The 16,575-nt window shown below is 40.6% G+C and overlaps 2 protein-coding genes across 18 annotated transcripts in view; one reads left to right on the forward strand and one right to left on the reverse strand.

Annotated features, from left to right (window-relative positions):
• caska (calcium/calmodulin-dependent serine protein kinase a) overlaps window positions 1-10,876 on the forward strand; it is a 95,832-nt gene extending 84,956 nt beyond the window's left edge. For 5 of the 17 annotated variants that reach the window (XM_058082878.2, XM_058082887.2, XM_058082880.2 and 2 more), the window contains 9 exons: window positions 1,817-1,858; window positions 2,079-2,275; window positions 2,349-2,464; window positions 8,009-8,089; window positions 8,174-8,254; window positions 8,329-8,531; window positions 8,602-8,685; window positions 8,821-8,847; window positions 9,823-10,876. In XM_058082878.2, the coding sequence (XP_057938861.1) occupies window positions 1,817-1,858; window positions 2,079-2,275; window positions 2,349-2,464; window positions 8,009-8,089; window positions 8,174-8,254; window positions 8,329-8,531; window positions 8,602-8,685; window positions 8,821-8,847; window positions 9,823-9,999 (1,008 nt within the window). In that variant the 3' untranslated portion in view covers window positions 10,000-10,876. The remainder of the gene's footprint in view (window positions 1-1,816; window positions 1,859-2,078; window positions 2,276-2,348; window positions 2,465-8,008; window positions 8,090-8,173; window positions 8,255-8,328; window positions 8,532-8,601; window positions 8,686-8,820; window positions 8,848-9,822) is intronic. The other 12 variants (XM_058082894.2, XM_058082890.2, XM_058082892.2 and 9 more) reach the window with 6 other exon arrangements.
• Window positions 10,877-12,099: 1,223 nt separating this feature from the next.
• On the reverse strand, window positions 12,100-16,300 carry nyx (nyctalopin). The gene is made up of 5 exons (XM_058082910.2): window positions 16,089-16,300; window positions 15,931-15,990; window positions 14,128-14,414; window positions 13,752-14,056; window positions 12,100-13,422 (listed from the first exon to the last, which is right to left on the reverse strand). The coding sequence occupies exons 2-5, from the start codon at window positions 15,950-15,952 to the stop codon at window positions 12,624-12,626; spliced, it is 1,413 nt and encodes a 470-aa protein (XP_057938893.2). The 5' UTR covers window positions 15,953-15,990; window positions 16,089-16,300; the 3' UTR covers window positions 12,100-12,623.
• Between the last annotated feature and the right edge of the window lie 275 nt (window positions 16,301-16,575).

Raw genomic sequence — 16,575 nt, forward strand, 5'->3', positions numbered from 1 at the left:
ATGCTGTATTGTAAACATGCAACCACTCCTCCCGCCAGTTGTGATCGATAACTGCCACCTTGCATAATAGACATCAAATAACTTGAAATATTCTTGCACAAGCATGTCAGATAACTAATGCGATCACTCCTACCTCCTGTAAAGTTGCTCATGAAGTGATAGAGTCCCGCCTGCACCACGGATCAACTGTATGGACCGTATTGTAGTGGACCTCTACTGTACTGCTTGCTGAAGGCCTTTTATTTTCACACAACATATTGCTTGCATCCAACACCCCCTCACACACTCCCCCCCTCCTTTACCCCCGACCCCACCCACCTCTTCACCTGAACAAAAAAATGCTTTTTATTCCACCTTCTCGTCCTCCTCTCCTGATCTTCTCAAAGTCCATATGTGCACCTTTGTTGCTGCTTTTATGTAGACCACTCGCTGACTTTACTCTGCATTTTAAATATTATGGTTTACTATAAAATGGAAGAATAACATACAGAGGTCCAGAATAAGGATGGTTGTAATGAATCCTACTGTACAGTGCAATGAAAGACCATGGAGGTGAGGTTCCTCAGGGTGTTGCTAATGGTTCAGTGCACCTATACGTCCATGCAAGTGTGTTTTTTTTTTTAATTGGGGAAAAAACACACTTCATTTTTTTCTGGAACAAAACACAATGAATAGATGATCAGACTTTTCCATCCCTACTCTGGACATCAGTTATTGGTTTTTCTAAAACACACACAAACAAACAAACAATGTACTATCAAGTTAAACTGTGGTATTAATGGCACAGGCATTGTTAACCCCACCCTCCCATAGATGACCCTCAATGATTGATTATTGCATGCATGGCTTTGCTACGTCCACTAGGGGTCACCATCAGCAGTTATGGGCCACCTTTACCTAAAACCAGCAAAGCAGCCCTATCTAACAGTTGCCTCATCATCCCATCCATCCATTTTCCCAAACACCTCCCTCTCCCCTTAACACTTTATGTTTAAACTCATATATTACTGTAGTGCTTTTTTTTAAACATTGTATTACTTTTTTCATCATATTTGTACTAATGATATCAAAGTAATGTGCTTTTATTGAGTTGTAGTGTTGTAATATTCACTCTTATACTTACAGTAATTGTAAATATCTGTGTTATGACACAATAGCATCCCCACATGTTGCTGACGTTCTGTTACAACTTTATTCGCACCTGAACACATCAGCAGCAGGTCTATAGTCCTCCTCAGAACGACTTACTAGACTACCGTGAGATGCATTCAATCTTTGTAATAAGTAAAAAAAAACAATACATTGATATTTTTATCTCTCACTAATGTATTTCTTAGTACAGAAGTACAATTTGCTGCATTTAAGTATGCTCGGAAATCTCAGAAAAGTGAATTCAACTTAAGTTACAGTATTGGTGTCATTGAACGCAACCCTTCATGGCTCCTAATAACGCCATTAAAGTGTTATAATAATAAAATATAGTTATTTTATCTGTTAATAACTTTCATATTGTGTGTTTTGTTTATATTTTTTCATAATATTGAACAACAGTTACTAGCACTACATTTTTTTTTCATTTTGTTTATGAATTCATAACTGCTAAAATAATAATACTGCTAAAACAGCTAATTTATCTGCCTGCAGGGCTTCATGCAGCCTGCAGAGGGCAGTGAAACCTGACATAGAGTCATGACGTCACTCATGCATTGTCACTCATCTAAGCCCCACCCACCTCCTCCTCCATCACACTTGTGTTAGGAGACGTTGCACAGCCTTTTTTTGGTTCCATGATGTTTGTGATGCTTTACAATCCTAGATCGTACCCAGACCTCCAATCAAGGACAAAATGTCTGTCAAGGTAAGACATCAGCCTATGCCCCCTAGACGCTCCATCTCAAGATGGCTGCCGGGTCTAAAAAATTTTTGAACACAAAGTGACGGCCCGAACAACGCCTGTGCCGCAACTACCACTCATTCCGAGTCCGCCGCCTAGCCGCTTCTTTCTTTCTGTCTGTTTCTCCTCCAAGTTCCACCATCTCGTCCACTATAGACCGCCACCGTTGTCTCTTTCTCCGCAGATCTACGTTAGAGCTCAGTTTGAGTACGACCCCTCCAGAGATGAGCTCATCCCCTGCAAGGAGGCTGGCATCCGCTTCCGCGTGGGCGACATCATCCAGATCATCTCCAAGGATGACCACAACTGGTGGCAGGGCAAGCTGGAGAACACCAAGAACGGCACGGCGGGACTCATACCGTCCCCCGAGCTGCAGGAGTGGTGAGACGACACACAGAACCCAACGTGAAGTTCCAAATGTTGATGCTTGCTGTGTTTTGTGTGTGTGCATCAGGCGGGTGGCGTGCATCGCCATGGAGAAGACAAAGCAGGAACAACAGGCCAGCTGCACTTGGTTTGGCAAGAAGAAGAAGCAGTACAAAGACAAGTACTTGGCAAAGCATAACGCAGGTACGCCCAAACATATCCAGACATGGACGCCAGCTTGGTATTGTTGCAACTTCAAAAACAAATGTGGACGTGTCTCAAAATGGCTCCAGGAAGTCTATAAACTGTAAACATACTGATACAGCATTATATGCTCAATTTAGACAGCTAGTACATACCAGGAAGTGGTACTAGTTCTCACAAATAAAGTAGTACTTTTACATTAGCAATCATTAAAACCCATAAAGACGAGACAGGGATGCTTTTAGGTGAGCAACACACATAGTGTAGTTGCGTTCAAGACCGAGGTTAGTAACACGTTGGCAAACAGTGCACATGTACGAAAATATGTACACAAACATATACACATTTAAACACAAACATGTAGTAACACATGTTGGCAAACAGTGCACATGTACTAAAATATGTACACAAACATAGTGCACATGTACTAACATTTATACACAAACATGTAGTAACACATGTTGACAAACAGTACACATGTACTTAAATATGTACACAAACATAGTGCACATGTACTAAAATATGTACACAAACATAGTGCACATGTACTAAAATATGTACACAAACAAGTAGTAACACATGTTGGCAAACAGTGCACATGTACTAAAATATGTACACAAACATAGTGCACATGTACTAACATTTATACACAAACATGTAGTAACACATGTTGGCAAACAGTGCACATGTACTAAAATATGTACACAAACATAGTGCACATGTACTAACATTTATACACAAACATGTAGTAACACATGTTGGCAAACAGTGCACATGTACTAAAATATGTACACAAACATAGTGCACATGTACTAACATTTATACACAAACATGTAGTAACACATGTTGGCAAACAGTGCACATGTACGAAAATATGTACACAAACATATACACATGTTGGCAAACAGTGCACATGTACTAAAATATGTACACAAACATAGTGCACATGTACTAACATTTATACACAAACATGTAGTAACACATGTTGACAAACAGTACACATGTACTTAAATATGTACACAAACATAGTGCACATGTACTAAAATATGTACACAAACATAGTGCACATGTACTAAAATATGTACACAAACAAGTAGTAACACATGTTGGCAAACAGTGCACATGTACTAAAATATGTACACAAACATAGTGCACATGTACTAACATTTATACACAAACATGTAGTAACACATGTTGGCAAACAGTGCACATGTACTAAAATATGTACACAAACATAGTGCACATGTACTAACATTTATACACAAACATGTAGTAACACATGTTGGCAAACAGTGCACATGTACTAAAATATGTACACAAACAGTGCACATGTACTAACATTTATACACAAACATGTAGTAACACATGTTGACAAACAGTACACATGTACTTAAATATGTACACAAACATAGTGCACATGTACTAAAATATGTACACAAACATAGTGCACATGTACTAAAATATGTACACAAACAAGTAGTAACACATGTTGGCAAACAGTGCACATGTACTAAAATATGTACACAAACATAGTGCACATGTACTAACATTTATACACAAACATGTAGTAACACATGTTGGCAAACAGTGCACATGTACTAAAATATGTACACAAACATAGTGCACATGTACTAACATTTATCCATAAACATGTAGTAACACATGTTGGCAAACAGTGCACATGTACTAAAATATGTACACAAACATAGTGCACATGTACTAACATTTATACACAAACATGTAGTAACACATGTTGACAAACAGTACACATGTGCTTAAATATGTACACAAACAAAGTGCACATGTACTAAAATATGTACACAAACAAGTAGTAACACATGTTGGCAAACAGTGCACATGTACTAAAATATGTACACAAACATAGTGCACATGTACTAACATTTATACACAAACATGTAGTAACACATGTTGGCAAACAGTGCACATGTACTAAAATATGTACACAAACATAGTGCACATGTACTAACATTTATACACAAACATGTAGTAACACATGTTGGCAAACAGTGCACATGTACTAAAATATGTACACAAACATAGTGCACATGTACTAACATTTATACACAAACATGTAGTAACACATGTTGGCAAACAGTGCACATGTACTAAAATATGTACACAAACATAGTGCACATGTACTAACATTTATACACAAACATGTAGTAACACATGTTGGCAAACAGTGCACATGTACTAAAATATGTACACAAACATAGTGCACATGTACTAACATTATACACAAACATTTAGTAACACATGTTGGCAAACAGTGCACATGTACTAAAATATGTACACAAACATAGTGCACATGTACTAACATTATACACAAACATTTAGTAACACATGTTGGCAAACAGTGCACATGTACTAACATTTATACACATAGTGCACATGTAAGACATGTTGACAAACAATGTGTATATGTAAAAATATAAATATAAGTAGCCACATGAGCACTTTTTGTGTACAAATGTTTGTATATGTGCACTATGTTTGTGTACATATTCTCTAACGTGCACTGTTTGCCAACATGTGTTACTACATGAGTACTTTTTGTGTACAAATGTTTGTACATGTACACTATGTTTGTGTACATGTGCATACAGTATGTTAGTGTACATGTGCATGTGCACTATGTTTGTGTGCATGGGTAAGCACTGAATACGTGCACTATTTGTGTACATGTGCACTATGTTTGTGTATGTATTTTAATACATGTGCACTGTTTGTCAACATGTGTTACTACATGTTTGTGTATAAGTTTTAGTACATGTGTTACTACATGTTTGTGTACATATTTTAGTACATGTGCACTGTTTGCCAACATGTGTTACTACATGTTTGTGTATAAATGTTAGTACATGTGCACTATGTTTGTGTATATATTTTAGTACATGTACATTTTTTGCCAATATGTGTTACTACATGTTTGTGTATAAGTTTTAGTACATGTGCACTATGTTTGTGTACATATATTAGTACATGTGCACTGTTTGCCAACATGTGTTACTACATGTTTGTGTACAAATGTTTGTACATGTGCACTATGTTTGTGTACATATTTTAGTACATGTGCACTGTTTGCCAACATATGTTACTACATGAGTACTTTTTGTGTACAAATGTTTGTACATGTACACTATGTTTGTGTACATGTACATACAGTATTTTAGTGTACATGTGTTAGTGCATGTGCGCTATGTTTGTGTACATGGGTAAGCACTGAATACGTGCAGTGTTTGTGTACATGTGTACATGTACACTATGCTTGTGTATGTGTAAGTGCAGGTGTTAGTATGTGTGTATGTATGTGTTAGTGTTAGTCAACGTACAGTATGTTGTGTACACGTGTTAGTAGATGTGGAGTATGTGTGGGTACATATTTTAGTACATTCGTAGCATGTTTAGGTGTGTGTCAGTACATGTACAGTATGTTGTGTACACGTGTTAGTAGATGTGGAGTATGTGTGGGTACATATTTTAGTACATTCGTAGCATGTTTAGGTGTGTGTCAGTACATGTACAGTATGTTGTGTACACGTGTTAGTAGATGTGGAGTATGTGTACGTACATGTTTTAGTACATTTGCGAAATGGTGCTTCTGTGTGTTAAGCAGCTATCTACTGTGTGTAGGTTTGTGTGTATGCATATGGTCCTATATGTGCAGGGTGTGTACTGTGTACAGTATGCGTAGACATAGTCATTTGTGCAGTATGTGTAGTATGTAGGTGTCCCTGTCTAAATACTCAGCCAGTATGTTTGTGTTTATGTATGACGTTGTGTCAGTCTCTCTTCTTCTTGCATCATCAAAACTAGGATGATGACATGAATGTGTCATCGAAGTCACTGTATTTTCCCGCCACATTCTGTGATGTCACACTGTCGCCAACATTAGTGGTAGGAGAGGACTCCAGCCATGACACACAATTCTGATGATGTGGACTGGACTTTACTATATGATCAAAAACTCTGGGACTTGACTCGGATTTTAGTCTGATGACTTGAAAATACTTGAGCTTTTCAGTGAATTTGTTGAGTAAAATGTGTCTCCCCATTCAAAGTATTCAGCTAATGGGATTGTTATGTAATATCCGGCTGTTTGCAATTATTTTCTGTCATGTTGTTGTTGTTGTTGATGTGCTAAATGCTAAAGTTGACTGCGTTCCTGTTCTGATTACCTTTAAATCTGCACGGCGTGGACACCACAAGATGCTGATAGATGCGTCTTTGTGTGTGTTTTGTTGTGGAGTTGTGTGTGTGTGTGCGTGTGTATACAATCTGCTGTTGTAACCCTCCTGTCCATCTCTCTCGCTTGCTCCTACTGAACGAACCTCTGTGCATGTAAGTAACCATGGTGACGCCACTCTTTACTTTCTTCTTCTTCTTTTGCATCTGATATTTATGTTGACAAGCCGCTGCAGGTTACATCTGTTTGAACCCCCCTTTTTGTGTGTTGTGTTTAGTTTTAGACCTTGTGTGTGTCTGTTGGTCCTATACCTATTGAAAGTGTCGATACTCAAACATGGCTGACATGATACAACATATTATTCATATTCATACATAGCATTCATGAAGGAGCGCACATGCTCATGTTGCATTATGATGCGTGGCACAAAACTGGCAAGTCATAAATTCCAAACCTCCAACAAGTGCGGTAGAACTAAAAGACGTTACAAACTAGAACAATCTTGTTCAAGTTTGTAGTGAGGATTGTTGACAAAGCAAATACTACTTTATTATGGCTGTCAAGTATTTCTACTCGTATTTATTTCCTTTCTACAAATTTAAAGAAATGTACTCTTTAAAACTGTAACATGTATTTTACTGAGGGCTGTCAAGCAATTAAAATATTGAATCATGATTAATCGCATTTGTATGTGTTAACTCATGATTAATCACAATTAATCACAGATTTTAAAAAAAGACTAAGAAGTGTACCTTTTGAAACGTGATTTTGCTGGAGCCTATCCCAGTTGAGGTACACCCTGGACTGGTCGCCAGCCATTCACAGGGCACATATAGACAAACAACCATTCACACTCACATTCATACCTATGTCGCCAATTAACCTAGCATGTTTTTGGAATGTGGGAGGAAAACGGAGTACTCGTAGAAAACCCACGCATGCAAAGGGAAAACATGCAAACTCCACACAGAGATGGCCAAGGGTGGAATTGAACTCGGGTCTCCTAGCTGTGAGGCCTGCGCACTAACCACTCCGACCACCGTGCAGGCCTATAAATCATATTGTACTTTTTACTTTTTAATATAAATGCTTTGAGATCTCTGACTATAATAGTTGTGATTTCCCAGTTTTCTCAAACGCAGCATGACATGAGTTAATGTAATGTATGAAGCATGTGATGGTGTCCCATAGGATCTGTTTTTCTTATCAAGTTGCATGAGGTTCACATCAGTCAGATTGTTGCCAAGGAAAAACGGCTCCCCGACGTTCATCACTGCTTCGGTTTTCCAAGCAACCACATGCTCTCACACGTTCTGTCTCTCGTCCCCCCCCTTCAGTGTTTGACCAACTAGATCTCGTCACCTACGAGGAAGTGGTGAAGCTACCCGCCTTCAAGAGGAAAACGCTGGTTTTGTTAGGTGAGGGAAGATCAGCCTTCATCGTGTTGACGTTTTCCATTTAGGGTCGGGGTTCTGACCTCTGACCTTTGTGGTGTGTTTCAGGTGCTCACGGTGTTGGTAGAAGACACATCAAGAACACGCTCATCACTAAACATCCTGACAGATTCGCGTACCCGATCCCACGTAAGACGAGTGCCATCCTTGCAGGAAGTGATTATAAACGTAACCTTTATATCGGACTGTCGTGTGTCCTGCAGACACCACCAGACCCCCAAAGAAGGACGAGGAGAACGGCAAGAACTACTACTTTGTGTCTCATGACCAGATGATGCAGGACATCAGCAACAACGAGTACCTGGAGTACGGCAGCCATGAGGACGCCATGTACGGGACACGGCTAGAGACCATACGCAAGATCCACCAGCAGGGACTGGTCGCCATTCTGGACGTGGAACCTCAGGTGTGTGTTGTATATGTGTATATATATGTGTGTGTGTGTGTGTGTTGCAGTAACATGTGCTGTCCACCAGGCGCTGAAGGTCCTTCGTACAGCAGAGTTCGCCCCCTACGTCGTCTTTATCGCAGCGCCGACCATCACGCCAGGCATCGATGAGGTAAAAGCGTTCTTTAGGACATTGGACATGTTACCGTCCTGCAGCATGACCATGTCTCAGCATGCATGCCGCCATCTTTCATTTCCTTGCTTTTATCTCTGCACCATGCATGTCTTTCTTTGGCGCCCCCCTCAGACACCCAGGTGGTGTCGCACGTTGCCTGTAAGTAACAGCCAATCCCCTCCCCCGCTAGCCGTTAGCATGTCTTTGCCCACTATGTCTTCCAGTCTGTCTCCCCATCGCCTGTCCCTTTGCTTGGTGAAGATGTCGCTGTGATCACGTGGTACAAGGCTGACCAATCAGAGTAGAGAAAGGAAAAGGAAAGGAAACCTCCAAGTCATTCATTCATTTTGTAACGCTTATCCTCACAAGGGTCGCGTGGGGTGCTGGAGCCTATCCCAGCTGTCTCTGACTGGTCGCCAGCCAATCACAGGGCACATATAGACAAACAACCATTCACACTCACATTCCACCAATAAAGTCAAAGTAAAGTTTTTTTTTGGAAACAATGACCAAAAAAAAACATATCTCAATAAAAATGACAAAATTTTACCCCAAAAATTCTAATATTACATGTAAAAATTAGTAGAACGTGAAAAATACACAACTTGAATAAAAGTAATGTTACACCAGATCAAGTCATACTTCAACACCAAAAATGGCATCATTTTACGGGAAAACGTTGGCTTATAACGGAAGAAAGCCGTTTCTTGAACAAAGAAACTATGAAAATATTACAAAAACAAAACAATTCCGCAATAAAATTATCAGAATATAATGGCAAAAAACCTGAAATATTCATTCATTCATTCATTCATTTTCTACCGCTTTTTCCTCACAAGGGTTGCAGGGGTGCTGGAGCCTATCCCAGCTGTCTTCGGGCGAGAGGCGGGGTACACCCTGGACTGGTCGCCAACCAATCACAGGGCACATATAGACAAACAACCATTCACACTTGCATTCCACCAAGTGGCAAAAAACCTGAACTATAACAAACATAAAATGTAATCATATTACGATTGACTGTAATGCCACCTAATAACTAGCAGTAAGAAATAAGTTGAATTATAGTTTTGATCATTTCATATATACGAAACTGACTCTTGACATTTTGTTTCCTTGCCCGAACCCACGCAGGACGAGTCCCTCCAGCGGCTGCAGAAGGAGTCGGAGATCCTGCAGAAGACGTACGCTCACTACTTCGACCAGACCATCATCAACAACGAGATAGACGAGACCATTCGACACCTGGAGGAGGCGGTGGAGCTGGTGTGCAGCAGCAGCCAATGGGTGCCCGTCTCCTGGGTCTACTGAAAGCAGCCCTTCTGTCGATTAAGCCCCGCCCACCCACAACCGAACAGACCAATGGCCAAGCGTCGGCCTGACTATGCCCCCTTACTCCTCCTCCTTATCAGTGGACCCTCACAGACGACGTGGTCGTGGTGTTGTCACCCCCAAAAATGAATATTGTCTGTCTACTAGCTAGGAGGACACACCTTTTTTTCTAGATGTTTGTTTTAAAGAGACTGTCCCGTGTCCCAGCCTTCATCATCATCATCGTTGTCCCAGCAAGAGGACACTCAGTGGACCTGTAAAAAAAATCAATCAAATTAAAAAAAAAAAAAAAAAAAAAGCACAGAGACATGCTTCACGTGTAGCTCACGTCACCTGACCTACTTTTTATTTATTCATTTTCTTGATCCAGTCCTCCTTCTTCTCCACCTCCTCGGGCTCTAGCGCCTCCTGTCTCTTAAATAAATCCATAAATGTGTTATTAGACACTTGTATTAAAAAAAAAGGAGGAATTAATCCTGCATGTGGACCATTTCTACGGCAAAGCTCGGGTTGCTCAGTGTTCCTCGTATCCTTCTGTAAAACTTCCAAGAAAGAGAGAAAATAAAGAAAATATCAAAATATTCCAGCTGTTGGAAAGAAGAAGAGGGAAGTAGAACAGCAGCGGCAGTGATGGATGTCCCGTTGACGCCTATGCACACCTCCGTCCTTCCTGTCATTGCGGACATTTGTGAAGACAAAAAAAAAAAAAAAAACTGACCTCATTTGACGCCATCTCGCAAATGTCTTTCAGTCAACATGGCTGTGTGTGTGTGTGTGTGCGTGTGTGTGTGTGTGAGTGTCATAGCAGCTCGTCGGTATGAAGTTTTTTAAAAAATATATTTCCTTTCATGTGTTGGACCAATGACCTTTGGAGTGGCTTTTTCTTTTTGCACTTTTGATGTGTTCTACATAACAATTATCATCATAGAAAATTAGCATAGTAAAAATTGAACAATAGAAAATGATGGAAAAGTACCATACTGAAGAAAGTAGAATAAAGCCAAAATATTGCAAGTACGGTAAATACACCATATTACAACAATAACTGTGATAGTAAGAAAGTCATACAATTAAGAGAATGAAGTTAAAAAAATTTTCCCCTTTCTGTTTTTTCCCCCATTAGGGGTCACCATCGCAAGTCATTGCAAGGTTTATGCATTTTAATCCATCCATCTGCTCCCTTAATGAAGGTAGCCACAGCCAATTCCAGTTGTCCTGATATTTCCGGGTTAGACATCAAAACTTAAATGCACCAGAAGCAGCACTGATGGTAAGAATAACAGGACAAGAATAAAGTACAAATATTCAGAGAATACTGTCATACTTTTACAAAAAATAAAACGTAAAATTTCATGAAAACGCATGGAACTTTCATAATAATTTTTTTTTTTTTTACATAAAATAATTGGAATTGTACTATTTTTCTACAATATGACAAAAAAAATAAAAAGGGAGATTTTACAAGGATGAAGTCAATTTCAAAACAACAAAATTTTCCTCAAACATCGGTCATCTTAAAAGAAAAAAAAATTTAATATTTTGAGGAGAATTTTTTTTTAAATATTTTGAGGAGAAAAAAAACAGTTAAATGTACAAGAATTAAGGGAAAAAATACCCAAAGTCACAATGTTATGTTTTTGAAAACATACTGCATTTAATGAGGAAACTTGCTTTATGAAAATAAAGTTGTATTATAAGAAAATCTACATTTTGGATAATAGTCAATACAAGTATTGAAGTATTAAGACATGAGAAATAAAAACAACATGTAGTCCCCAAAAGTGGGCATAAAACATCGCCGTAAAAGCTGAATTAAAAAAAACGCGGTCAGGTTCAACTCAGTCCAAGTGAGTTGTGCTCTCAGTAATCCTTAAAAATGTGTATTATTTTTTCAAAATATATCAAATCCAGCGTGTATGGAAGTCAACTATGTCCAGCACTACACCACCAACTGCACATCTAAAAGAGAAAGCATCTTTCAAGCCTACGTTCCATAACGTCACGTGTAGTGAAGCCTGCAGCGCTGCATTCCTGCGTGGATGCTAAATGACACCACATTAATCCCTTGCTAAAGATTAGTTTTACTCCTCGATGGGGGAAAAAAAAAAAAGAACAGTCAAGCTAATGTTTGTTTTTTAGCATTTTATTGCTATTTAGAAAAATGTCACAAAAAAAGTCACGTGACCCACAACCACCCAACATGGCAGCAAAAAGTATGAAGCAACACACGGGAGGGCGTCACAATGAATGAGTCATCCAAATCCACAATCTGGCATATGTCAATCACACCACACCCTCGCCTTCATAGAGTGGGAGGGGTGGCGGGGTTGGGTGCATCCATAGGAGGCAGAGGCACGTTGCCACGACTTCCCCCATCACCATAAGAAGATTAACGGGGAGAGAGAGAGAGCGAGCGAGGGCAGGAAAAAAAAAAGCGGCAAACGAGAGGACATCTGTTTGCCAACGTTGACCTTTAACCTTGGAACATCCATGAGAAAAGAAAAAGAACACTTACGCCAGGGTTGTGATTAAAATGGACGATGATGCAATAAAGTCCCCATCGATGCCTCCAATCTGCTTCCATTAGAAAAGCTCCATCACGTTCACGTCAAAGGAAGTCCAACGTTGATCCAGAAGATAAACCAAGCCACAAGAGAGCATGTTCTTTGACCGTGATGCCCCCCCACCCCCGCCGACAGCTGTCCATCTTCAGGCTCCAGCAGTGTCCCGTTGCGAGCGCCCTCCGTCCCGTTCCCCATCTCATCCCGGAGCTCCTGCTGAAGCAGCTTGGAGAGAAGACTGTTGAAGCGGTTCTCCGTGGTGGACACCACCTCCGAGGACACCGTGGTCAGGTTCAGTTTTGCCGGGTCCACACAAGTACCGTTCAGCTTTGCGAAGACCACCTCGCCCAGATCCAGTCCAGCCACGGAGGATGGAGAAGCGCAGGGGATGTCCCTCACTAGCTTGTAGTTCTCCATCCACTCCTTCAACCACTCCAGGGAGCAGTCGCATTCCCAGGGGTTCTTGAAGACGTAGAGGCGGCCCAGGAAGTAGATGGGCTGGAAAACCGGGAACGGGAGCGTTGTGAGGTTGTTACTGTTCAGGTGCAGAGTGATCAGGCTGGTCAGGTTCTCAAAGGTACCCTCCTCGATGTACATCAGCTGGTTCCTGTCCAGGTAAAGGATCTCCAGCTCCACCAGGTCGCTGAACCAGGTCTTGGACACATTGGTCAGAAGGTTGCCTCCTAGGTTGAGCATCTTGAGGTGGCTGAGACCCTTGAAGGCCAGCCGTGGCAGGTCTGAGAGCAGGTTGTCATTGAGGTAGAAGTTCTCCAGGCGCACCAAGTCCTGGAATGCCTGGTCGTGGATGACGTTGATGCGGTTCTCTTGGAGGTTCAGGTACCTGGAATCAGGAAACGGACACTTGGTTAACACCTGGGAATGCTGCAAGATTTACAAGGACATGAAAGTCTGAAGTCCTGAACTTAAAGCTCCAGTTTCACCAAGAGATGCGGTTCAGTTCAGTTCTGATCCAGTTCTCCAAGATTAAAAGGTGACAAGATTTTGTGTTGGGAAAAAAATTATCATCGGCACTAGATTAAAAAGTAATCACACAATAAATATCACACATTTGTTCTATAGAACAACACGAGAACGGAGTGAGACCAATGAGTTCCACAGATGGCGATCTAAGGTGACCTAAAACCCCAAAACATGGTCCCAAAGACTTACTTAAGGCTACCCAGGCCTAGCAGTGAGTTGTAAGCCACCGCCTCAATCTTGTTCCTCTCCAGGTAGATGTGGGTCAGGTTCTCCATTCCCCGGATGGCACCAGGGATCCTACGGAACTTATTCTGGAAGCAGAGCAGCTCCTTGAGCGCCGTCTGCTCGATGAAGATACGGTCCGGGATGTTGAAGAGGTTGCAGTCGGACAAGTCCAATCGCACCAGCTTCTTCAGTCCGGTGAAGGTGCGTGTGTGAAGGTAGCTGATGTACTCGTTGTGCGCCATTTTCAGCTCCACCAGGTTGGCCAGACCCTGCAGAACATAGTACTTTTAATAAAGACCCCAGAAGTAGACTCTGTTCTTTAGGATTCTTGATATTGGACCTTGAAGGCTCCAGGTGTGATGAAAGAGATGTTGTTGTGGTCCAGAGAGAGCAACTTGAGGGACGGCAGGGTACCAAACGCCCTCTCCGACAGGAACTTGAGGCTGTTCTTGTCCAGGTTGATGGCCGACGCCTCGCAGGGGAACTCTTTGGGCAGTTCAGCAAGACTGGAACGGTCACAAAGAACACTGCAGCTCTTCTCCTGTGTGCAGGAACAGGACTGGGGACACGCCCGGACGCATGCCCAGCGGGACACCACCACCACAGGTTGCAGGCACAGCAACAAGACTGTGGAGACGAGGAAAAGGAAACTGAAAAGGACAACTTTTTGTACTTTCCCCCTCATAAAGTTAATTTTTACTAAACATTTTAAAAAGATGGGCGGCACGGCGGTCTAGTGGTTAGCGCGCAGACCTCATAGTTAGGAGACCAGGGTTCAATTCCACCCTAGGCCATCTCTGTGTGGAGTTTGCATGTTCTCCCCATGCATGCGTGGGTTTCCTCCCACATTCCAAAAACATGCTAGGTTAATTGGTGACTCCAAATTGTCCATAGGTATGAATGTGAGTGTGAATGGTTGTTTGTCTATATGTGCCCTGTGATTGGCTGGCGACCAGTCCAGGGTGTACCCAGCCTCTCGCCCGAAGACAGCTGGAATAGGCTCCAGCACCCCCCACGACCCTCGTGAGGAAAAGCGGTAGAAAATGAATGAATGAATTTTAAAAAGATAAATCACTATCATCAACTCCAATAAGCACTCAGTGGGAAATCATGAAATCTAATTAAATACAGCTGAATAGGTGCAGATTCTGGAAGATCTATATTGGTTATTGTGTGTAGCTGCTCTATAGGAGTCCACAGCTCAATACAAAGGGCTGAAGATGAGCATAATAGGTACCCTTTAACTTTTGATAAGGTTAAAAATAACCTATTTCAGTTTATTTTTAACTTTTTAATTGTAAGTTCCAAATATTTGTTTTTTAAATGGGCTAATTTTTGTTCATTATTTTTTAATTTTCAGTGGCACAAAAATACGTTTGTAGGACTGTGATTGGACACTAAGACGGAAAATGTAGTAATAACTATTCCCTAAGTTTTTTTTTTTTTATTTCCAAGCAAATTGAGGAGACACCAAGCACCAAAAACTATGCTTGACATTTGACCTCCTGATTCAGGTCATGGTCAGGTTCCCAAAAGTGTGATGCCTATGATGTGATTATTCAGAAGGACCATCTCAGAGGTTTAGAGATTAGCATGAATACAACAATAGCTACTGTCTGGGCGTGGGATTTCAGTCGGATCTACACTACCTCTTAGCTTAATCATCCTCTGCTAACAATGTACATTTACAGCTTCAAAGCTCCGTGTTGGGAAAACTTTCATAAATTCCTTAGTTACTTTCCCCCAAAAAAATTCATGGAATTCCTCATAAATGTAATTAGTTGCAAAACGGTCAAAGAATTGTGATATAGCTTTGTAATGCCATGAAGAGATGTTTGATAATTAGATTTGGCATCAGTGATGTAGTGACAATAATTCCACCCTGAAAACACATGCTGTTCTTTTTAAGGCATAATAATTAGTTTAATAATAAATTTTTAATATTATATTATTATAATCATGATTATAATATAATTTTATTATATCATTCTAATATTATATATAACTATTATAAAATTAATTATTATAATTATTATAATACAGCCATCAATAATACAATCAAATCCACAGTAGGTAGTCCTACAGATTTGAAAGTAATAAATTCAGCACATTTGAATATTTACAAAACATTTAGAAAACTGACCCGTGAAAGCGATGGCCGTCATCACTACCTCATCTGGGACATGCCGGGATTAACGCAGGTCTGAAAGAGCAACATAAAAAAAAAAACTTAAAAACTACTTAAAAAAAAAAAAAAAAACAATCACCACTTTAGGAATGTTTGAAGGTATGTTGGGTTACCTGTCGATCTTTCCAGATGGTTGCATCCATGTGTGTTGTAACAAGTCACAGTCCAAATGTTCATAAATGTGTCCATGTTGGCCGTTTCATGTGCATTCTCAAGCTTTACTGCCGTGCTTCACATCCATTTTCCAGTTAGTCTTACATTTGACCCACCCACTCTTTGCACTCGGGTTTTGTGTGCACAGATCTCTCTCTCTCACACACACACACACACACACACACACACACACACACACAAATTGAGCAAAAAGCCATCTCTTAATGGCAGTAAAATCCCCTGGATGTGCTGATGCATGGAGATGGAAGGTTGGCAGGATTAGTGAGGCAGAGTGTTAACTTGGAAACACACACACACACACACACCTATCCATCACATACGAAGTAGTGTCAAGATTGGTACCGTATAAAACATTACTGTTTTACAATACGATATTGCTTTGTCAGTTTACCATGACATCTGTCAGCATCATAATAGATTTTTTTT

Source organism: Doryrhamphus excisus, linkage group LG12 (genome assembly GCF_037039965.1).
Source record: "Doryrhamphus excisus strain RoL-2023G ecotype Guam linkage group LG12, RoL_Dexc_Guam_v1.1, whole genome shotgun sequence".
NCBI lineage: Eukaryota > Metazoa > Chordata > Actinopteri > Syngnathiformes > Syngnathidae > Doryrhamphus > Doryrhamphus excisus.

Coding starts and splice junctions, on each gene's coding strand:
- nyx (XM_058082910.2), bottom strand. CDS start 15,952: ATGACGGCCATCGCTTTCACGG. Junction 14,415..15,930: donor GACGGCCATCGCTTTCACGG/GTCAGTTTTCTA, acceptor TCGTCTCCACAG/TCTTGTTGCTGTGCCTGCAA. Junction 13,423..13,751: donor CTAGGCCTGGGTAGCCTTAA/GTAAGTCTTTGG, acceptor TCCTGATTCCAG/GTACCTGAACCTCCAAGAGA.